The sequence below is a fragment of the Microtus pennsylvanicus genome, chromosome 10 (assembly GCF_037038515.1).
Source record: "Microtus pennsylvanicus isolate mMicPen1 chromosome 10, mMicPen1.hap1, whole genome shotgun sequence".
Classification (NCBI taxonomy): domain Eukaryota; kingdom Metazoa; phylum Chordata; class Mammalia; order Rodentia; family Cricetidae; genus Microtus; species Microtus pennsylvanicus.
The window spans coordinates 109010157-109034961 of record NC_134588.1 but is presented as its reverse complement, the minus strand read 5'-3'; the positions used below and the strand labels follow the sequence as shown (position 1 = coordinate 109034961).

The 24805-nt window shown below is 45.5% G+C and overlaps 1 protein-coding gene across 7 annotated transcripts in view; it reads left to right on the top strand.

Annotated features, from left to right (window-relative positions):
- Rps6kc1 (ribosomal protein S6 kinase C1) overlaps window positions 1–24805 on the top strand; it is a 155879-nt gene that overhangs the window by 77283 nt on the left and 53791 nt on the right. For 5 of the 7 annotated variants that reach the window (XM_075989456.1, XM_075989458.1, XM_075989457.1 and 2 more), the window contains exons 7-8: window positions 971–1086; window positions 12804–12896. In XM_075989456.1, the coding sequence (XP_075845571.1) occupies window positions 971–1086; window positions 12804–12896 (209 nt within the window). The remainder of the gene's footprint in view (window positions 1–970; window positions 1087–12803; window positions 12897–24805) is intronic. The other 2 variants (XM_075989459.1, XM_075989462.1) reach the window with 2 other exon arrangements.

Genomic DNA, 24805 nt, shown 5'->3' with positions numbered 1-24805 from the left:
ACCATTGTGGGCGGCACCATGTCTAAAGCACGTGGGTTATTATGTGCGTTTTTTTTGGTGTATATGATGTGTGTGTGCGCACCCGCGTGTGCGTGTATCTGGCACTGAAGGAACATTGTGGAAAAGGGGGCACAATGATTTAGCCAGAGGACCAGGAATTCTACTGTGAGAAAATGTCTTCTATATCGTACAGGGAAGTTAGCTGCACCTATGAAATCTCAATGATGTGGTCACCTAAACAAGATCTGCACAGTGACTGCATGGCTGTCATTCCAGCGTGGGTGAGGGGACCGCCACGATGACTGCTGAGAGAGGGAGACTCAGCCTTCCCCAGGGACGTCCCCAGTCATGGTTATCTAGTCCCAAACAGTCAGCCTGAAACACGCACATACAAGCGTTAGGTTTCACTTGTCCGTCTCTGAATGTCACACGTCAGCCCGCTCTGGAGAAGAAGCAGCCCATGTCCCGCTCTCCTGTGGAAGAAGAGCAGCAGCTCATTGCTAATGAAACAGCCATGCAGCCTGCACAACTCCGTGTAGTTTAGTTCCGAATTACCCGGAGTGGTTTTATTCTTGGATGAGGCTGGATGTTTGTTTGTTCTGCGGTCTGTCAGTCCCACGTCACTGCTCACTGACCAGGCATTATGTTCGCTCCTAGTTTTGAGTTGGAAATTCAGTGCTGCCTGAACTGGGGCTCCTCTCACCCTCAGAACTTTCTACACAGTTCCATGTATACCTGGCTCTCCCTAACGTACCGAGTTTCAGTGCACATTCAGATAGTAGCCTGTCAGCTCAGGGCAAATGAAACCCTTGAGGCGTAAGGTTGAAACCATTTCCAAGTTTGACTCCCAACAGTTACAGATGTGAAGAAGCAGTGGTTTGGGTAAAAAGAAGTAAATTGCTAGATGGGGAAAAAAAAAAAAATGCCTGTTTCCCTCTTCCAAGGCCAGACCTGTGCTTTGTCCATTCAGGAGAGTCGAGCCCCACGCGCCGGGAGGCTGTGAAGAGAAGGACAGCAGAGTACCTCATGCGTGCAGAGAGCATCTCCAGCCTCCGCGCCACACCTCAGCTGGATGCTGGACTGCAGGTATGCCAGGCTTCTCTTCTCTTTATGTTCCTTAGTCTCCCTCCCTCCGTCCCTCCGTCCCTCCGTCCCTCCCTCCCTCCCTCCCTCCCTCCCTCCCTCCCTCCCTCCCTCCCTCCCTCCCCCCTCTCCTTCCTTCCTCCCTCCTTTCTTTCTTTCTTTCTTTCTTTCTTTCTTTCTTTCTTTCTTCCTTTCTTTCTTTCTTTTTCTTTCCTTTCAGCTTTATTTTTAACTAGAATATCGAGCATTTTGGTCTTTAGATTTTTTTCTGTAATTTTCTTAACTTGTCAGAAAGGAAGCCACAAGGTAGAGTAAGAAGGCCTCCCCCTGCCCCCCTGCCCCAGTACCTGTCTCTGCCTGGGTGGATAAGGATAAGAATTTAAGGAAGACTGATTCTGGCTCATGGTGTGAGCAGCTTGTTCTCTATGTGGTCATGGTGGGAGGCATGGAGCTCAGAGCCTGCTCACATCTAGGTGGAGCAGGAAGCAGAGGGGTGAGTGTGGCCTCTGCAGGCTTGCTTATTTTCTTCTTCTTCTTCCGTTCTGGACCTGAGCCCATGGTGTGGTGCCACTCACACGCAGGGCAGACCTTCCGTCCTCAGTCACAGAGATGCCCAGAGGTGCGTCTCCTAGGTGATTCCAAGTAAGACTGACAGTGCGGATGAAACCATCACACTTCTATCGTCCTGATCTCACCATCACGAGACGCCGTGGTCTACTGTCCACCGCCCTGCTCTGGAGCCTCTGAAGCCACAGTTCTCTGCACGCCTGTGCAGCTTATCAGTGATGGTGAAACTGTTCCGGGGAGAGTCGTGCAAGGATTTGCTGGAGGCTGCCTGGAGCTGCCGAGGCCCAATGATGTAGGGATGTTGTAGTCTGTTTAGGGCCACCTCAGCCCTGTCTGCATGGTGTAAGGCTCTAGAAACATTGTTGCTTATTGCCTTTATGTCAGGTCTGTCTGCCTTTGACCAGTTTCCAGAAGTAACTTTTTTTGTTTTAATTTTTTACTAAGATTTTCTGTAAATGAGTGTTTATTTCCTTAATTGATCCAAAAAGCAGGTAGTCTTGGTATGTTCTGTGACTTGCAGTCATGAAAGAGACAACAAAATTCTTTAAAAATTGTGGTTTTTAGTATGTGTGTGTGTATGTGTGCGTGTGTGTGTGTATGTGTGCGTGTGTGTGTGTATGTGTGCGTGTGTGTGTGTATGTGTGCGTGTGAACCCATATAGTGGGACTAGGTTTTCCCTGTGTTGGTCCTAGGGATTAAATCCAGGTTGTAAAGTTGGTAGCATGTCCTTCACCCGCTGAGCCATCTCGCTGGTCCTGCACATGGTTGGCATAGACACTTCCCTGTGTCTGCTTCTGAATCTGGAAATGGGGGTTGCTCATGCTCCTTTGCTGGGCAGTTGCTGTGGCTGTTCCTGATTGTGGGTGCAGAGCTTTTGTTCCCCGCAGAGCAAATGTCTTCCTTCTTCATTTTGTTTTGGGGACACTGATGAAAGCATCCGTCCTATGGCTTCTGTCCTTCCTGTGCATCCCTGATCAGTATCCTACCAACTATCCATGGAGTCCTTTTGTAAGATTTATTACCAAAATTATTACTTTATTAGCCCATACTGACTCTAATGGTTTATAACATTCTGTACATGCATATAACACATGTGGAGTCATAACAAATAAACACAAGGCCTCCTGTGTAGCTCTTGATTTGGAGAATCAACCACTCTGTGGATGAGTCAGAATCTCACTTTTAGCATAACTTGTAGTGGAAATAAGCTGAGGTCTAAGGAGGAGAGCTGACTACACCAGGCTGCTCATTCATTCAGCGTCTTTTAAGACTTAATGTGTAGCATCCCTGCAGACACACGTGGGAGCGTCACAGAGCATGACACAGCTGCTCTTCGTGCAAACCTTACAGCTGGACTGAAGCCAGCTGTGCAGCTCAGGAGGCAAAGCTCTGAGAGTGTCCAGAACTGACAGTGGTGGGAATTGTCCCGAGGGGTGAAAGGTTTGACTGCTGGCTCTGATCTGATGGGGAGTTACTGTTTGTTTCTGCATGAGGGCAACTGGAGGGGAGCGCAGACATGCTATCTTTCTTCATGCTAAACATTTGCTTTTCATTTCCCGCTTGTGTGTTTTTTGTGAATCCTGTCTGCACACTGCTCAGGAGTAGGCTTGAGATTTTCTTGAGATTAGCTTGCTGAACCCGTTGTTTCTCTCCTTTGACTGTCTTTGGGCCTGAATTTCAGTCAGCATGATGAGGATTGGTGTGAGCAACTCGGCCCTTTTCCTTAGGTGCTGTGCAGAGCAGATGTGACTTCTGGTGAATCCTTGTGCAAACATCTCTTTGTAGCTGTCTCAGTAGATAAAAGGCTTTAACATTGTTGGTCTCCACCTTTCCCTCTGGGGCAGTGGCTGTCCCCTCCCTCTTAGGTGGAAAATGTGGAAATCATATCATATTGTAATCATATTCTTTGCAAACAAATGTAGGAAAGGAGACCAATAGAACACTTTCCCAGCCTTGTCTCGTTCATTATACCTAAAAGGCTCCAAGAAAACTGGAGAGATGGGCTTCTGGTAGAATCTTGACTGCAGAGACAGATTGCTTTTATTTTTATTTTTCCAAATTGTGAAAGATTTAAGATAACATTTTTGCCTAAAGAAAATTTAAAATCAATTAAGTTTAGTGAATGTTCAGTAAGTCATCTAAACAGAGGACCTAAAGCATGTAAATACCATTTTATCTTGCAGTTACTAGGAGCGAGTGAATGTCGCCATGGATAGTGTTCTGAGCACAGCTGTGTCTTTGCTGGTCTGTTGGCTGATGTGCCGGGTGTCAAGGGAAGATGTTAAACTCAGTGAGAGGGTGCAGGCGTGGGACTGAGCAAAAAGTGGTTAAAGGTCAGGTGTGCTAGCCACTGAAGGGAGAGGGCTTGTGCTCAGGGACTCCGTGTGCTGGGTATTGATGTTCTGGGTTTGGATATATATTTATTGGATATTTATTTATTTATCTGGTATTTTTTTGAGACAGGGTCTTGCTGCATAACCCTAGCTGGCCTCCTGTCTTCGCTCCTGCAGGGATCTTAAGTACCTAGCCAGAGTCTGGATTCTTGATACCTTTTCTTTCCTTTTGTTTGTTACTTATTTTCCCCAATACCATTGTCTACCACCAGGATATTTTGAGTTGCAGCTAGCTCCATTCTGAGTAGGGCTGGTAAGCCAGCATCAGCAGTCCCTCCAGGGGGCTTTGTAGGAGGTCCAGAGTCTTAGGTGCCCTCCTGTATCTGATTTTTCACTTTGGTAGCCCTCAGACGATGTGCAGAAACACTGTAGTCTGATAACTCTCAGACGATGTGCAGAAACACTGTAGTCTGATAACTCTCAGACGATGTGCAGAAACACTGTAGTCTGATAACTCTCAGACGATGTGTAGAAACACTGTAGTCTGATGGCCCTCAGACGATGTGCAGAAACACTGTAGTCTGATAACTCTCAGACGATGTATAGAAACACTGTAGTCTGATAACTCTCAGACGATGTATAGAAACACTGTAGTCTGATAACTCTCAGACGATGTATAGAAACACTGTAGTCTGATGGCCCTCAGACGATGTGTAGAAACACTGTAGTCTGATAACTCTCAGACGATGTATAAAAACATTGAGTCTGATGGCCCTCAGACGATGTGTAGAAACACTGTAGTCTGATAACTCTCAGACGATGTATAGAAACACTGTAGTCTGATAACTCTCAGACGATGTGCAGAAACACTGTAGTCTGATAACTCACAGACGATGTATAGAAACACTGTAGTCTGATAACTCTCAGATGATGTGCAGAAACACTGTAGTCTGATAACTCTCAGACGATGTATAGAAACACTGTAGTCTGATAACTCTCAGACGATGTGCAGAAACACTGTAGTCTGATAACTCTCAGACGATGTGCAGAAACACTGTAGTCTGATAACTCTCAGACGATGTGCAGAAACACTGTAGTCTGATAACTCTCAGACGATGTGCAGAAACACTATAGTCTGATAACTCTCAGATGATGTGCAGAAACACTGTAGTCTGATAACTCTCAGACGATGTGCAGAAACACTGTAGTCTGATAACTCTGAGACGATGTGTAGAAACACTGTAGTCTGATGGCCCTCAGACGATGTGTAGAAACACTGTAGTCTGATAACTCTCAGACGATGTATAGAAACACTGTAGTCTGATAACTCTCAGACGATGTATAGAAACACTGTAGTCTGATGGCCCTCAGACGATGTGTAGAAACACTGTAGTCTGATAACTCTCAGACGATGTATAGAAACACTGTAGTCTGATAACTCTCAGATGATGTGCAGAAACACTGTAGTCTGATAACTCTCAGACGATGTATAGAAACACTGTAGTCTGATAACTCTCAGACGATGTATAGAAACACTGTAGTCTGATAACTCTCAGATGATGTGCAGAAACACTGTAGTCTGATAACTCTCAGATGATGTATAGAAACACTGTAGTCTGATAACTCTCAGACGATGTGCAGAAACACTGTAGTCTGATAACTCTCAGACGATGTGCAGAAACACTGTAGTCTGATAACTCTCAGACGATGTGCAGAAACACTGTAGTCTGATAACTCTCAGACGATGTGTAGAAACACTGTAGTCTGATAACTCTCAGACGATGTGTAGAAACACTGTAGTCTGATGGCCCTCAGACGATGTGTAGAAACACTGTAGTCTGATAACTCTCAGACGATGTGTAGAAACACTGTAGTCTGATGGCCCTCAGACGATGTATAGAAACACTGTAGTCTGATGGCCCTCAGACGATGTGCAGAAACACTGTAGTCTGATAACTCTCAGACGATGTATAGAAACACTGTAGTCTGATAACTCTCAGACGATGTGCAGAAACACTGTAGTCTGATAACTCTCAGACGATGTGTAGAAACACTGTAGTCTGATGGCCCTCAGACGATGTATAGAAACACTGTAGTCTGATAACCCTCAGACGATGTACAGAAACACTGTAGTCTGATAACTCTCAGACGATGTGTAGAAACACTGTAGTCTGATGGCCCTCAGACGATGTGCAGAAACACTGTAGTCTGATAACTCTCAGACGATGTGTAGAAACACTGTAGTCTGATAACTCTCAGACGATGTGCAGAAACACTGTAGTCTGATAACTCTCAGACGATGTATAGAAACACTGTAGTCTGATAACTATCAGACGATGTGTAGAAACACTGTAGTCTGATAACTCTCAGACGATGTATAGAAACACTGTAGTCTGATAACTCTCAGACGATGTGTAGAAACACTGTAGTCTGATGGCCCTCAGACGATGTGCAGAAACACTGTAGTCTGATAACTCTCAGACGATGTATAGAAACACTGTAGTCTGATAACTCTCAGACGATGTATAGAAACACTGTAGTCTGATGGCCCTCAGACGATGTGTAGAAACACTGTAGTCTGATAACTCTCAGACGATGTATAGAAACACTGTAGTCTGATAACTCTCAGATGATGTGCAGAAACACTGTAGTCTGATAACTCTCAGACGATGTATAGAAACACTGTAGTCTGATAACTCTCAGACGATGTGCAGAAACACTGTAGTCTGATAACTCTCAGACGATGTGCAGAAACAGTGTAGTCTGATAACTCTCAGACGATGTGCAGAAACACTGTAGTCTGATAACTCTCAGATGATGTGCAGAAACACTGTAGTCTGATAACTCTCAGATGATGTGCAGAAACACTGTAGTCTGATAACTCTCAGATGATGTGCAGAAACACTGTAGTCTGATAACTCTCAGACGATGTGCAGAAACACTGTAGTCTGATAACTCTCAGACGATGTATAGAAACACTGTAGTCTCATAACTCTCAGACGATGTATAGAAACACTGTAGTCTGATGGCCCTCAGACGATGGCAGAAACACTGTAGTCTGATAACTCTCAGACGATGTGCAGAAACACTGTAGTCTGATAACTCTCAGACGATGTGCAGAAACACTGTAGTCTGATAACTCTCAGACGATGTGTAGAAACACTGTAGTCTGATAACTCTCAGATTATGTATAGAAACACTGTAGTCTGATAACTCTCAGACGATGTGCAGAAACACTGTAGTCAACTCTCAGACGATGTGTAGAAACACTGTAGTCTGATGGCCCTCAGACGATGTGCAGAAACACTGTAGTCTGATAACTCTCAGACGATGTGTAGAAACACTGTAGTCTGATGGCCCTCAGACGATGTGTAGAAACACTGTAGTCTGATGGCCCTCAGACGATGTGTAGAAACACTGTAGTCTGATAACTCTCAGACGATGTGTAGAAACACTGTAGTCTGATGTCCCTCAGACGATGTGTAGAAACACTGTAGTCTGATAACTCTCAGACGATGTGCAGAAACACTGTAGTCTGATAACTCTCAGACGATGTATAGAAACACTGTAGTCTGATAACTCTCAGATGATATGCAGAAACACTGTAGTCTGATAACTCTCAGACGATGTGTAGAAACACTGTAGTCTGATAACTCTCAGACGATGTGCAGAAACACTGTAGTCTGATAACTCTCAGACGATGTGTAGAAACACTGTAGTCTGATAACTCTCAGACGATGTGCAGAAACACTGTAGTCTGATAACTCTCAGACGATGTGCAGAAACACTGTAGTCTGATAACTCTCAGACGATGTGCAGAAACACTGTAGTCTGATAACTCTCAGACGATGTGTAGAAACACTGTAGTCTGATGGCCCTCAGACGATGTGCAGAAACACTGTAGTCTGATGGCCCTCAGACGATGTGCAGAAACACTGTAGTCTGATAACTCTCAGACGATGTGTAGAAACACTGTAGTCTGATAACTCTCAGACGATGTGCAGAAACACTGTAGTCTGATAACTCTCAGACGATGTGCAGAAACACTGTAGTCTGATAACTCTCAGACGATGTGCAGAAACACTGTAGTCTGATAACTCTCAGACGATGTGTAGAAACACTGTAGTCTGATAACTCTCAGACGATGTGCAGAAACACTGTAGTCTGATAACTCTCAGACGATGTGTAGAAACACTGTAGTCTGATGGCCCTCAGTCGATGTGTAGAAACACTGTAGTCTGAATGCCCTCAGACGATGTGTAGAAACACTGTAGTCTGATAACTCTCAGATGATGTGCAGAAACACTGTAGTCTGATAACTCTCAGACGATGTGTAGAAACACTGTAGTCTGATAACTCTCAGACGATGTATAGAAACACTGTAGTCTGATAACTCTCAGACGATGTGCAGAAACACTGTAGTCTGATAACTCTCAGATGATGTGCAGAAACACTGTAGTCTGATAACTCTCAGACGATGTGTAGAAACACTGTAGTCTGATGGCCCTCAGACGATGTGTAGAAACACTGTAGTCTGATGGCCCTCAGACGATGTGTAGAAACACTGTAGTCTGATAACTCTCAGATGATGTGCAGAAACACTGTAGTCTGATAACTCTCAGACGATGTGTAGAAACACTGTAGTCTGATGGCCCTCAGACGATGTATAGAAACACTGTAGTCTGATAACTCTCAGACGATGTGTAGAAACACTGTAGTCTGATAACTCTCAGACGATGTGTAGAAACACTGTAGTCTGATAACTCTCAGACGATGTGCAGAAACACTGTAGTCTGATAACTCTCAGATGATGTGCAGAAACACTGTAGTCTGAGGAATCCTGTGCCTACAGGTAGGTGGAGACTACAAACTGAGAACACTGAGTTCAAGACTGTGGGCAGGTCAACCAGCAACCTAACAAAACACAAAATTCTAGGAGAAGCCATGCAGTCTTCAGTTAGCCTTATAGAACAGAAATAGCAAGCAGATTTTAGCTGTGTGCTGACCACAAATAAGGGGCACTGGCTGTGAGCTCCACAGGAGCTCTGTGTCCCAGACACCTGGTTCCTTGGCCAGTGAGCTGTGCGATCTTGCCATCTCTGTTGGGTCATCAAACCTTCTTATCTGTGTTTAGTCCGGGTATAGATGGCCCTAACTATTCCATCACGACATCATCTGCTATAGTACCCCTTACATATAAGAGAAACATTTACTTTTTACATGACAGGCATCAGCTTTGTTGCCTAGGTAATCGTTCCCTGCTCCTTTGACACAGTGTGCTGCTATTACCACTGTTGTTAATAGAGTTTATTATTTCATTCATTTTGGGACAGGGTTGTATATGGAAGTTTCTGTCTTGCCTGGTCCAACAGCTGTTCAGTCCCAAAGAAATACACAGGGGCTTTTTATTTGTTTGGCCTATTAGCTCAGGCTTTTTACTAACTAGCTCTTAAAACCTAAATTAACCCATAATTCCTGTCTATATTTTGCCATGTGACTTATTATTATTTCATAATTCTTGTGTTCTGTCTCTGATCATAATCTTGCAAAGTGATTTAAAGAATAGAGAGAAGTTTTATGCCTATTGCCTTTGCTGTTCCCATCAGCACCCAGCTCTGTCTTATGGCTCCTTTTGCACACAGAACACCTGCTCTCTCAGCTTAGAAAAGGAGAGTCACATGTTTCCTCTTGCCATTCCAGGGCTGTGGACGCTGACACTAAGTCTGGACTTTTGTTTCCCTGTCCTCCACTTCGAATGCTTCTCTCACTGGAGCAGACTACTTATGTCTCTTACTGATTTGTACAGTCTTAGTTTTAATTGCTGGAATGAGATGGAAGGGTTTATTTTGGCTCATTTTGGAGGTTTTAGTTTATGGTCACTTGGCTCTGTTGTTGCTGGCCTATGGCAAAGTCCTGTCCTGATTGAGGGCCTCTGGTAGACATAGGTGTGGGAGGCAGGTCTCCAGTGATGTACCTCCCTTTCTCCACTTAGGTCCACTCCCTAGATCTCTTTAACACAGCACCCTAGTTTGTTTGTTTTTTCTAGACAGAGTTTCTCTGTGTAACAGTTCTGGCTGTTCTGGAACTCCCTCTGTAGACCTGGCTGGCCTTGAACTCACGGAGATTCACCTGCCTCTGCCTCTCAAGTGCTGGTATTAAAGGTGTGGGCCACCATCACCTGTACCAACCAGCACCCTTTTAAAGCTACGAATCCATAGGTGGATTTATTTGTGACGTCAGAGCCCTCAGGACTCAGCTGCCTCCCCTCACTTCTGAACACTGCTGAACTGGGACTGAGCCATCAGCCTAAGGGCATTAGGTAGCATCCACAGTTCAAACCACAGCATGGAGTGGTGTAGTAGAGGTTTCTGGAGTTCTTCCTTTGCTGTTGTAAGAGGTGAAGTAAACTGTGTTCTTTGAAAACTGAGAGACCAGTGAGCAGTGACTGAGACATGAACAGAAGACAGGCTGCCATGTTGGGCTATGCAATGGATGACACATCACTTTCCTTTGGTATCTCTTTTGCTACAATTACAAGCAAAATTACTTTTTCTTGGTAATGCAACATGGTGTGTGTGTGTGTATGTGTGTGTGTGTGTGTGTGAGAGAGAGAGAGAGAGAGAGAGAGAGTGTTTTTGTCTATGTGCTGTATGGTAGGAGGATTGTTAGCAGCAGGGCAGGGAGCTGAGGTCTCTCTAGGATCCCACTGTCTCTCTCTGATGGAAACAATTCACTATTGCACGTTTGCCCTTATGCAGGAGTAAAATAGCTATTATTAGAGCAACTTTCCCTGTGAGCACCTCAGTCTGTGGGGATGGGAGGATAGAGATGAGGTGATCCGCTGTAAACCACAAAGAAGAGACTAATAGTTCCACGTTTAACACTACCATCATGATACACATTTGTATGCGCAAACATTCTCCTTAGATTTTCAGAAGGCAGCATGCATTTATTTTCTGACATCTACTTTAGTTCCTAATGAAATGGGATATCAAATAATGTTTGTTGAGACATTTAAGAAATTTAGATCATATCATCTAAAAAGATTATTGTTATCTAGCACAGTGGAAATACTTTCTCAAGTTAAAGTATCTCTAAAACATAAAAGTTGAGGCTGAGGAGGGCTCAGTTGATAGAACGTGAGGACGCTGGATCCCAGCACCCATGTAAAAAGTTGAGCATGGCACTGTATGCTCATAATCTTAGCACAGGGGAGGTGGGCACAGGACAGCAGATCCATGGAGTGTGCTGATCAGCCAGTCTAGGCACTCGATTAGTGAGAGACCCCTGCCTCCAACAGTAAGATGGATTCCAGTGTTGACCTCTGACCTCCACATGCAAGTGCACACACATGTACACCAATGTGTACACACACACAGCCTTAGCCAAATGTAGTACTCACCTGTAATCCCAGCGTGTGAGAGGTAGAGGCATGAGGCTCCAGAGTTAGAAATAATCATGGCTACAAAGCAAACTCAAGGCCAGCCTGTCTACAAAATCCAATCCAAACCAAACACCCCCTCCCATATTCCAACATCTCCATTCCAGGTGATCTAGGTTCAGTCTTTGCTTGCTACACCTAGAGATAAGGAAACAAGCTGAAGGCAGTAAAAAACGCTTTCCTTAGACAGTTTCCCAGCTGGTAGTTTCCCCATTATAACTGATACCCAGTTCCCCCAGGCGTTTTCTCCCCTCTCTTCTGCTGCTGCAGCACCCTCCCCCCCCACAAAAGGTGACTAGGGTGCAGTTCTTCTTAGGAGCTCTGTCTGGCCATGCCGGTCTTCCCAGGGACCTCAATGTCCAGAGCGGTTGTCTTGGTAATTCCCTCTTCATGCTTGAGTATTTCGCTGTCCCTTCTCTATTCCTCTGTTCTTATCTAGTTTGTCCATAAGGCCTCTGCCCCGTGTGACAAGCCCTACGTCCCCTGACATCCTTGGGAAATCACAGTTTTACTGTGAGAATAATTACAGGGTTCTTCTGGACGTAAGTGCCCACTGGAGGTGTCCTGAGTCTTTCTCTTCTAATGTCTTTTCTTACTGCCAGCGGAAAGCTGACTGGAGTTTGGAAGTTAATACTGTTTTTAACTGTATACTCAAACAGCCTTTTCTCATGTTCATTGATCTTTTTTGTAGCTAATAGACTGTTTCCCACATCATAGATATTCAAATATTTGAAGAAAAGTTTTTTCCCTCATAAACCACCCCAACCTTTGTTCTAATAATTGCTGGTTATATTGATGGAGCATTTATTTTTTTCCACCATTGTTTGGCGAATTTTTTTGGTTGAACTTGAATATGCTGATTCTTCTTAAAACATATGGTATCTATTTAAAGATCTAAGCACTTACTTCATTTTATAAAGAAGCACTACAGGACTAAAGTTTTTAGGTAAAATAACACCTTATGCCTCTTCTGTTCCAAGTGAATCTGTTAATTTTTTTCTTTGTTGTCTTCTTCTAAATTACTTCTGGTCTGTCTGAGGCAAATGCAAGGTTGTCGTTGACTCTGGCCCACTTACTCGATTGTTAGACATTTTCATGATATCTCTAAAAACAGTAGCAGCTCATTAATATTTCTGTTTGAAAACCTGTTTTCAATGTTATGGCTTATTTACTTGCGCTTTTGTCTTGCTTTTTCTTTTTGATTTTCTTTATTTTTATTTTTTATTTTATATTACAGACAAACAGTAACTTTCTCCTTTTATCTTCCCTTCTCTGATTTATGATAAATTTAGTTTCTTTGGCCTGACGTTTGCTTCAATAGGCAGTCTTCCTTCAAGTACCTCCCTGATTGATGTGTAATCTTTGATATCTCCCATTAGCCTCCAGGATCACTAAGTTCAAGGCCCCCTTGGAACCTAAGGAGCCCTGCCGAGGAGCTGAAGGCCTTCAGAGTCCTTGGGGTGATTGACAAGGTAATTCTTCAGTGTCTCTTCAAGAGTTCAGTCATAAATCGGCTGCATGCTGACATTCTGTCTTTGAAGCTTTGGATCTTAAGGATATGAAACAAAAGGAAAATGACTCAAATGCATCTGCACTTTAAAATGCCCGAGCAGCAGGGGAGCTTTGCTTCAGCATTCACGTAAGGTCATGCAGAGTACACTGTGCCAAGGAGAAGGTGTGCATTTGCTGGCGTTCTGTTGAGTAAGGGGTTTTAATTTCCGAAGCGTGGTGGTAGAATAGTGCGCTTTGTGCCGTTAGATTTGTGAATTTGCAGCTGTTAAACATTAATCAGTACAGTATCCTAATGGTCAGAAGGAAGCATAGAATTCCTGGTGGCTGTCCTTTGTGAGCGCCACTGTGTGCCCACCCCCATAGTAGGAATTTACATAAAGTGGTTTATGGAATCCCTCTTACAATCCCATTATCTGCATCTGGATAGGAAAGTGATACAAAGACATGGAGGAACTTGCCCAGAAATCCCCTAGCCAACTTGGAGGAACTTGGTTGACTCCAGAAACTGCTTTCCCAGTATATTGAGCCCCTTCATACACACACACACACACACACACACACACACACACACACACACACACAGGCACACACACACACACACACAGAGGCACGCACATATGCACACATGCGACACAAAGCTTGGTGACATATCAATATTGCCAAATGTTTATCAACACTAAGCCCGCCAATTTTCATGCTTTGGAAATACTAGATTATTCTGTCATTATAACTTTAAGGAAAATGCCACTTAATGTTAACATAAATGAGTCTTGACCTCTTGACCACTCGACATTGTTCCAAAAACACCTTAGTGTTGTTCGTTTTGGGTCACCCAATGCTACTTGTCTTCTGAAGCGTTCTTGTGAGTCCATGGTGCCTTTGAGCAATCCACAGTGCAGCTCGAGGAGCTTGGGCAGGCGCTCACAGTTTGAAGTGTCCCAGAAAGAACATCGAGTCAGAACTCATAAAGTAAACATCATTGTCCCAGATAAACCAGTGCCAATGAATCTGAGCTTAAAGAGCTCTATGCAGTAGGACTTTTTGTGTTGTTACAGAGCCTGTGATACTCTGTGGCTGTTTCTGTGGCCTTTGCATCATGGAGAACATTCTGTTTGAGAGTAGACTGAATCAGACAGTAATTTAGTAGATTCAGGTGTTGTGGTTTGGCGCAACATGCCATCTTCCTGTGCTGTCTCAATGCCTCTTAGAGTTGTATCTTATGACTGTGGCGAGCCTCAAGTCACACTAAGTTCTGGTAATTGCTAGGAGCCCCATAGATGAAAGGAAGCGGACCGTTGGCAGTGGAGGAATCCCTTTGCCGTAGTTGAGGCACAGCCCATCGCTGTCTGTCTCTGTCAGCCAGTGTCTCTCAGATGCCGTTTTCTAAGTGGTGAGAAGGAGCTCTGTGTCTGGGGACCAGTCAGCTTTGCAGGCAGTTGTAGCTCACAACAGCATCTCTGCTGCTAAAATATGAGCAGGTGGATTTTCTGTTGTACTAAGGAATACCTTAAATACGTGTCTTAGAAACTTGGGGTTTGGGAGAAAGATGTTGAATAAATTCAGATCTAGGAAACACCTACAAGGTATGACAGTGCTGGTCGGGACATCAGTTTCTCTAATTCTGTTTCATTTTTGTGTTTGCTTGTGTTGTTTATTAACTTAGGAAGTTCAGTTTTGTATTGAACTTCATTAGGAAATAAATTTCATTAACCTCCGTCTAGAAAGAAAATGAAGTATTTTTATTATTGCCGACAGTGTGGTCGTCACAAGATCAGTGTCGTGCTGTTCCATTTCTTACCACGTCTTTGTGCCTACAATCATGCCCAGCACACCCAGCATGCCCTCCGTGCAGCTGTTGAATGAGGGAATTGAAAAGAATTTAAAATACATTGTAGAGCGACACCTACTGGTGTAATGTGGGGCTGCTCCCTAGAACCTTTCCACAGTGAGTGTCTACTGAGAGGGACGGACAGTCATTCAGTGGCTGTTTGCTGCCTTAGTGTTCAGACAGAAGGAAGTAATCATCTAGTGATCTTCTGTTTCTTAGTTGGGATCATAAAACCCTTTATGCAACAAGGAATTGAAGCATCAGGACTCTTAGAGCACAGATAAACAGGCCTCCATTCTGCTGCAGAAATGGTCAGGCTGAGGAAGGAAGGCCAGATGTGGAGAGAGGGCATTTTCACATGACCAAATCATGTGTAGACTTCAGGTCTCTGAGGACTGAAGCTCTGTCATGCTTATTTAAACCTCCTCGTCCTCCTCCTCCTCGTCCTCCTCCTCCTCTTCATCCTCCTCCTTGTCCTCCTCGTCCTCCTCCTCCTCGTCCTCCTCCTCTCTTCATCCTCCTCCTTGTCCTCCTCATCCTCCTCCCCCTTCTCCTCCTTGTCCTCTTCCTCTTCCTCCTCCTCGTTGTCCTTGTTCTCCTCCTCCTCCTTGTCCTCCTCATCTTCCTCCTTCCCTCCTCCCCCTCCTCCCCTTCTCCTTCTCTAGTCCTCCTCTTACTCCTTCTCCTCCTCCTCCTCTACCTTCTTCTTCTTCCTCTTCCTCTTCTTCTTTCTCCCCCTCCCCCTCCCCGTCCCCTCCTCCTCCTCCTCCTCTTCCTCCTCCTCCATCATCATCATCATCATCATCATCATCATCATCACAGGGTTTCTTTGCGTAGCTCTGGCTGTCCTGGAACTTCCTCTGTAGACCAGGATATCTTGGAACCAGGCAGTCTGCTCTGCCTCCTGAGTGCTGGGATTAAATGTGTGCACCACCAGTGCCCAGATAGAAATACCTTTCAGGGACTGGTGTCTTAACCAAAGATGGACTAGATCTGAGACCTTATGAGCTTCTTGTCAGTAGAGGTATCCAGGCAACGGTGGGTGTGTCAGTGGAGATATGCTGTGGTCAGAGCCAAGCATTTAGTGGACTTCGTACTAGAGAGCTTTGAAGATTTCCTTCTGCTCCCAGATGCGCTTACAGATGTTTTCCTTGTGTGGTGGCAGAAGAAAAACGAGAGAACTGGTGGGCGCCAAGGGTGGGCTCCCTTCATCTCTGTGTAGGTGCCGCGCCTTGTGCTGTAAGCGTGGGAGGTGTAAGCATGCTCTGTGTGTCCCAGTGCACAGCGCACATACAGTTCACTGGAGGCCTGGCTTGGCTGTTTGGCTGAGATCAAGAGCTGAGAGTTTCTGGAGAAGTTCATTGCTGCACGGCTTGCCTGCAGGGTCATAGCCTCATCAGCAGTTAAGACCTTTGTCAAATTCCTGATCTTGCAGTCGTGTGGATGCTGTATAGGTTCTCCTCTTAGACGGTAGGTGAAGAGTAAACAGGACACTTCGAGATGTATCGCAACTTCCTGTGAGCTAAAAAAATTCAAAACCAAAAAAAGCTAGAATCAATGGAATTGAAAACAAGAGATCAATAAGAAAATTAACCAAACTAAAGGCCAGTTCTCCGACTGTCAGTGAGATTACTGGGCCTGTAGAGAGGATAATTAAGGAAGAAATAGCTCGGTGTGAGAATCCAGGGAGGCTCAGCACTCCACCTTGTGCAGCAAAAAGCTCAGATATGATGAATTTAATCACCGTACGATTTTACCACTACCTTCCTAAGAGACAAAGCTATTAACTCGCAGAGAAGGAATAGACCATCCGGGGAAGTGCACATCTGTCTGCTAAGGAGATTGAGTCCCTACTTACTAACCACCCAAATAACAAGCAGCAGGCCCAACTGGAGCGGAATTCAGTATAACATTTACAGAATTCATTGAGACAGTCCTCTATAAAACCTTTCAAATATATAAAAGGGCACTAGTGGTGTGCAGATTGGGAAGGAAGGTTCCCGTGTAATCTGAAAGAACTGACAAACTCTTAGGACTAATGGTTGCATCAAGGCTGGAGGACACAAACCTAATACAACATAATCAGTTGCTTTCTCCTATGTGATCAACTAGAATCTGAAATAAAAAATAGTCTCAAGTGGTGAGGACATAACTCAATGGTAGAGGGCTTGTCTAGTAGGCACAAGGCCCTGGGTTTGATCACCAAGCCTCAGCCAGATGTGGTGGTGCATACCTGTGATTTCAACACCTAGGATTCTGAGTTGAGGATAGCTTGTGTTACATAATGAGATCCTTTTTGAGCCCACCCTCCCTCTAACCTCCAAACATTCACTAGAATTTTCATTAGTGCCCCAAATTAAATTCTGATGTATAGATTTAAGAAAGTGTGCACACTATCTATATAAGGAAGACTATTTAATCGTGATGAAAAAAATCAAAGAATTGAAAAATTGAGAGCCTCAGGCATGGGTAAGAAGACCCTTGTCAAGAGCAAGTCAGTTCTTTTCAGCGTGAACTGTGGATTCAGTGTAGTCTGATTCAAAATCTCAACAGGTAATTTTATGGACATAAGTGATCTGATTCCAGAATTTATATGAAGGGAAAAAAGACCCAAAATAGCCAGAGCAATATTGAAAGAGAAAGGTAGAATTTAGAACGACCCTTTCTGAGTTCCAGACTTAGGAAGTCTAGCCGTCAAGATGGTTACAAGCTGGACTTTGTAACTGTGAAAGATGCTATGATGGGATGTCAGACATGCCTAATAGACTGAGAAAATACTTCAAAAGATGGCTCACCAATACTGTATCCAGAACATGCAAAGACTGTTACAATCCAGAACATACAAAAACTCTTATCTAGAACATACAAAGACTGTTATCTAGAACATACAAAGACTGTTACAATCCAGAGCATACAAGACATTTATCTAGAACATACAAAGATTGTTACAATCCAGAGCATACAAGACTGTTATACAGAACTTACAAAGACTGTTACAATCCAGAACATACAAAGACTTATCTAGAAATACAAAGACTGTTATAGTTCAGAACATGCAAAGAGTGTTACAATCCAGAGCATACAAAGACTGTTACAATCCAGAACATACAAAGACTGTTATCTAGAACATACAAAGAACGTTACAATCCAGAACATACAAAGACTGTTACAGTCCAGAGCACACAAAGACTGTTACAGTCCAGAACACACAAAGACTGTTACAGTCCAGAGCACACAAAGACTGTTACAGTCCAGAGCATACAAAGACTGTTACAGTCCAGAGCATACAAAGACTGTTACAGTCCAGAACATAAAAAGACTGTTACAATCCAGAACATACAAAGAACGTTACAATCCAGAACATACAAAGACTGTTACAGTCCAGAGCATACAAAGACTGTTACAGTCCAGAACATACAAAGACCGTTACAGTCCAGAGCATACAAAGACTGTTACAGTCCAGAGCATACAAAGACTGTTACAGTCCAGAGCACACAAAGACTGTTACAGTCCAGAACATAAAAAGACTGTTACAATCCAGAACATACAAAGACTGTTATCTAGAACATACAAAGAACGTTACAATCCAGAACATACAAAGACTGTTATCTAGAACATACAAAGAACGTTACAATCCAGAACATACAAAGACTGTTATAGTCCAGAACATACAAAGACTGTTACAGTCCAGAGCACACAAAGACTGTTACAGTCCAGAACATACAAAGACCGTTACAATCCAGAACATACAAAGACTGTTACAGTCCAGAGCACACAAAGACTGTTACAGTCCAGAATATACAGACTGTTACAGTCCAGAGCACACAAAGACTGTTACAGTCCAGAGCATACAAAGACTGTTACAGTCCAGAGCACACAAAGACTGTTATCCAGAGCATACAAAGACTGTTATAGTCCAGAACATACAAAGACTGTTATCCAGAGCATGCAAAGAGTTTCTAAAACTCAGTGACGGCAAAAGAGCAGGCCTCAGCGTAAGCAATGGCCTGTGGCGAGATGCTGTGTCAGGGCATGTTTGTGTGTTGCATCAAGGACTGCTGTGGAGGAGGCTGCTCACAGTGGCCCAGTTGTGTGTCTGGGCCAGCATGGTTGGAAACTGCATTTTTGTATAGTTTTGTCAAATTGTTCTAAAGTATATGAAATGGAAACAAACAAAAATCCAAAAATCTACCATATTGGGTGATGTTCATATTTTCTTTTTTTTGAAAATATTTATTTATTTATTATGTATACACTATTCTGTCTGTGTGTATGCCCGCAGGCCAGAAGAGGGCACCAGACCCCATTACAGATGGTTGTGAGCCACCATGTGGTTGCTGGGAACTGAACTCAGGACCTTTGGAAGAGCAGGCAGTGCTCTCAACCTCTGAGCCATCTCTCCAGCCCCGATGTTCATATTTTCTATCAACCTTTTTTATTACATTCTCAGTAAAATTTTATACAAGTAATTGTGCCTAATGAATATAAGTCAGTTTGTGAGTAACACCATTTTTAAAGCTACAGAAGTAGAAAATCCCCATAGTGATGAAAAGGATTTAGTTATTATTAACTGAACAGTTAAGTCGTGATCTCATTACACTCCAGAGATTCATGCGGGGGACACCTGGATCTCCCTGGGAAGGGGAAATAGAAGAGACTTCATGAGTGGACTGGTGGTGAGTGGGGATGGGAACATGAGCTGATTAAGTTGTGGGGGTGTGGAGGGGGAGAGTATTGAAAGAGATTACTGGAAGGGGACACATTTCGGGGTCAGGTAAAAACGTGGTGCAAGGGAATCTTCCAGGAATCTACAAGGATGACCCCAGCTAAGACTCCTAGCAACAGCAGGTGCGTAGCCTGCACTGGCCATCTCCTGTGACCAGATTGGTGCCTAGTCCAGCTGTCTTCAGAGAGGCTTCATCCAGCAACTGATGGAAACAGATACAGACCCACAGCCTAATACCAGGCAGAGTGTGGGGAATCCTGCAGAAGAGGGGGAGAAAGGACTGGAGGATCAAGAGGGGTCAAGGGCACAAGAAAACTCACAAAATCAATTCACCTTGGCTGGTAGGGACTCAGAGAGATTGAACCGACAACCAGGGAGCCTGCATGGGACTGACCCAGGCACTCTGCATATGTTACAGCTGTGTAGCTTGGTCCTCTTGTGGGACTCCTAACGGTGAGAACAGGGCTGCTCTTTTATTGCCTTTTGGGACCCTACTCCTCACACTGGTTGGCCTTGCCCAGCCTTAATAATACATGGGAGGTGCTTAGTCTTTACTGCAACTTGATACGCCATGTTTTGTTGGTGCTCCAGGGAGACCTGCCCTTTCCTAAACAGAAACAGAGGAGGAGTGGATTGGGGGGTGGGAAGAGAGAGGGGTTGGGAGAGAGGAACTGCAAGAAGAGGAGGGAAGAGAAACTGATCAGGATGTAAAACAAACAAACAAATAAATTTATTTAAAAATATGAACACTGCTGGCTCTTGTGTAGGGGGTTGGTGTAAGAACAACAGTATTCTAGGGGTCCCCAGGGGAAAGGAGGCCCCAATGTCCTGGCCACTTGTCTGAGCCACAGTGTCTCAGCACTGCCATGTTCAGGGCCTGCCTTGTGTCTGCTTCAGCTCATCTCAACATCCATCTCAGTAGCCATCGGCAGAGGACGAACCTTAGTTTCCTGCCATGTGGCGGAAGGCAGCAGCTGCCTGGCGGGGAGTGTGCAGACTGTCTTCCACCTTCCTGTGGTGGGCTCCTGTTATTTCTGCGGTGCTTGTGGCGTTTCTGCCCGCAGACACTCAGTGTTCCTTTCTGCCTCCAAGTGTTGCCTGCCCTTTCCTGTTGTCCGCTGTCACTGCTGCAGATCTTTAAAGGAGTGGATCCCAAAGGGTCCGTGTGCTGCAGTCCTTTAATATAGCTCCTTACGTTGTGTTGACCCTAACCTTGAGGTGATTTTTGTTGCTACTTCATAACCGTAATTTTGATACTGTTATTAATTATAATGTAAATATCTGTTATGCAGGATATCTGCATAACACCCCCCCCCCCCGGTTTTGTGTGACCCACAGGTTGAGAACCACTGTCTTAAAACTGTTTTTCAAGTTAGTTGGTGGTAAAGTGATGTCAGCCTGTTCCCTCCAGATACTAGCAATCATATCTAGCCTTTCCTTTATCTGTGTTTCAGATTGAAATTCAGATAGACAGAATCATGTCCAATTTTGATGTACCCATTTTTTTAATCCCATCTTAAAATGTGCTGTCATTTGTGTGGCTTTCCTCCCCTCCTCACACGGATTCTGCAATCAGGTATGAAGCTGATGCTTTGGAAAAGCAAGCTCCTAAAACTGACGGCTCCTTGTGTAATCTTCACACAGACGGCAGACATCCTGGTTGAGCCTCCTCGGCCCCTCATGGCATAGCCTCTCTCTCCTCTCTCCCTTCTCGTGGTTCTTCTCCTGCTGAGCCATCACCACCTCAGCGTGCTGTGTTCTGGTCCTGCTGCCTGACAGTCTGAATGCAGAGTGTGCAGTGCGTGTGTGCAGCGCGTGTGTGCAGCGCGTGTGTGCAGTGTGTGTGCGCAGTGTGTGTGTGCAGTGTGTGTGTGCAGCACGTGTGTGCAGTGTGTGTGCATCGTGTGTGTGCAGTGTGTGTGCAGTGTGTGTGTGCATCGTGTGTGTGCATCATGTGTGTGCAGTGTGTGTGCATCGTGTATATGCAGTGTGTGTGTGCATCATGTGTGTGCAGTGTGTGTGTGCATCGTGTGTGTGCATCGTGTGTGTGCATCGTGTGTGTGTGCAGTGTGTGTGCAGTGTGTGTGTGCATCGTGTATGTGCAGTGTGTGTGTGCAGCACGTGTGTGCATCGTGTGTGTGTGCAGTGCGTGTGTGCAGTGCGTGTGTGCAGTGCGTGTGTGCAGCACGTGTGTGCAGTGTGTGTGTGCAGTGCGTGTGTGCAGTGCGTGTGTGCAGTGCGTGTGTGCAGCACGTGTGTGCAGCGCGTGTGTGCAGTGCGTGTGTGCAGTGCGTGTGCAGCGCGTGTGTGCAGTGTGTGTGTGCAGTGCGTGTGTGCAGCACGTGTGTGCAGCGCGTGTGTGCAGTGCGTGTGTGCAGTGCGTGTGTGCAGTGCGTGTGCAGCGCGTGTGTGCAGTGTGTGTGTGCAGTGTGTGTGTGCATCGTGTGTGTGCAGTGCGTGTGTGCAGTGCGTGTGTGCAGCACGTGTGTGCAGCGCGTGTGTGCAGTGCGTGTGTGCAGTGCGTGTGCAGCGCGTGTGTGCAGTGTGTGTGTGCAGTGCGTGTGTGCAGCACGTGTGTGCAGCGCGTGTGTGCAGTGCGTGTGTGCAGTGCGTGTGTGCAGTGCGTGTGCAGCGCGTGTGTGCAGCACGTGTGTGCAGCGCGTGTGTGCAGTGCGTGTGTGCAGTGCGTGTGTGCAGTGTGTGCAGTGTGTGTGTGCAGTGCGTGTGCAGCGCGTGTGTGCAGTGTGTGTGTGCAGTGTGTGTGTGCATCGTGTGTGTGCATCATGTGTGTGCAGTGTGTGTGTGCATCGTGTATATGCAGTGTGTGTGTGCATCATGTGTGTGCAGTGTGTGTGTGCATCGTGTATGTGCAGTGTGTGTGTGCAGCACGTGTGTGCATCGTGTGTGTGTGCATCGTGTGTGTGTGCAGTGCGTGTGTGCAGTGCGTGTGTGCAGCACGTGTGTGCAGCGCGTGTGTGCAGTGCGTGTGTGCAGTGCGTGTGCAGCGCGTGTGTGCAGTGTGTGTGTGCAGCGCGTGTGTGCATCGTGTGTGTGCAGTGCGTGTGCAGTGTGTGTGTGCAGCGCGTGTGTGCATCGTGTGTGTGCAGTGCGTGTGTGCAGCACGTGTGTGCAGCGCGTGTGTGCAGTGTGTGTGTGTGCAGTGCGTGTGTGCAGCACGTGTGTGCAGCACGTGTGTGCAGTGTGTGTGTGCAGTGCGTGTGTGCAGTGCGTGTGTGCAGCACGTGTGTGCATCGCGTGTGTGCATTGTGTGTGCATCGTGTGTGCAGTGTGTGTGTGCAGCACGTGTGTGCAGTGCGTGTGTGCAGTGTGTGTGCAGCGTGTGTGTGCAGCGTGTGCCCATGCCCCCCCCCCCCCGTCTTCTTACCTTCCCTGTCTTTCCTCTCCAGTTTTCTCTGCTTCTCTTGCTTGTCCTCTTTTAGGCCTTAATTTATGCTATAAAACTGGCTCACCCTATTCACTAGTTTTATTTATTTCCTTTTCTTTGAAAACAGTAGCCTTGGTTGTCCTAGAACTCGCTACATAGACCAGGCCAGCCTTTAGCTCAGACATCCATCTGTTTCTGCCTCCCCAGTGCTGGGATGATAGGTGTGCACCACATACCTGGCTCACTCTTAGCTCAGGCTGGTCGGGAGCTCAAGGCACGTCCTCCTCTTATGTGTGGGTTATAGGCAGGAGCCACTCTGCCCAGCTCTGCACGGTAGATTTTGATGTTTTCTGTGCCTCCTCCAACATGCTTTAGACTCCTCAAATGACCAAGCATACTCATTGAGTAAGTCTGTAGGCAACAGGAAGAGACAGTCAATGTGCTAGATGACTTCCAGCGATGTTGAGGCTGCGTACACCTGCAGCCTCTGTCAGCGCACCCCCCCACCGCCGCCATTGTCACAGCTCCCACAGAGCACACCTGTGGATTCTTGGCAGCTGTTAGGTTGTCGTCAACAAAATCGCCAATTTGACAGTGAGTGTCATACCTTTGTGTTTTGTAAGGGTTTTACTGTTGGGAGGACAATGAACACATTGCATTCTTATACTAAGTACATTTTCTGGATTATATCAAAATGCTACATTTTAGCCAGTACCAAACTTTGGCCTCATCTTCCATAAAAGTATAAACTCATTAAAAAATTTAAAATAGTTTTTAAAACTTCCTTGCTTTTGAGGCATTTTGCTTTGGAAAGGGAGTCAGGCTTCTTCCCAGGCAGCCTACTTCCCAGGCAGCCTACTTCCCAGGCATGTATCGACAGGCAGGGAGTTGCTGCCGTGTCCTCGTGAGTGAGCATCTGACTGGCCCGCACTTGCTGTTTCCCATCCGTATGTGACAGACCGCTGCTTTCTGGAGCTCATTCTAGCTTCTAGGAGTCTCACCTGGGTTCAGGCGTGTCTGTGGAGGGCACTGGCAGGGAGAGTCTGTAGAGAGAGTTAGGTTTGCTCAGCGGATGCAAACAAGACCCTGAAGTGAAATGTGATAGCAGACTGTGATTTGAAGGGGTTGATTTAATCTGAACTTAACTGCTTAACTACGAGGAGACTTCAGAATTCAACCAGAGAAACGGGATAAATAACTCAGTATGGAATTGAATGGCCCGGCCTGAACCGGGCCTGTAGACCCAGGGCGGTACTGTTTACCCTCTCTTCAGCTGTCTCCTTAGGAGCCTGATGTCACACCACAGCCCATGGAAGCGGGTGTGCAGAAGGAGGGATGTAGGCCTAGGATTTGAAGAACTGCACAAAGCCGGCTCAGGGATGGCAGTATTGTTCATAGAGGCTCACCCCCACACTAGAGGTGCCTCTGAGGGCCAGCCATTGATGTCTGGGAGTGGAGAGACTTTAAGTGGGTTTTTGTGCTTGAAATAGTTACTGCTTGGGTGATATACTGCAGAACAACCTACATTTGTCTTGTTTTAGGGTGGGAGACATTTAGTTATTTGCTTCAGACTTGGGGATTTGGTCAAATGACTTATAAAACAAAGAAAACATATAAATACCATTTTTTAGAGTAGTTTTAGGATTGCAGCAAAAGTGAGAGGAATTAGAGAGATTCTTGTCATCATGGCTTCTGCTGGTATTGATCTAGGGAGAGGAAACAGAGATCCCCGTCATCATGGCTTCCGCTGGTAACAGTCTGATCCTGGAAGCAGAGAGATTCCCATCATCATGGCTTCTGCTGTGTGGCCCCTGGGAGTGACAACCTGCGAGCATAAATTAACTGAAAGACTAGCTGTATAGTGTATGTAGCCTCCTGGGATTTGCTAGAATTCCTGAGGTAATCAGTTTTAAAGGAGGAATGACTGATT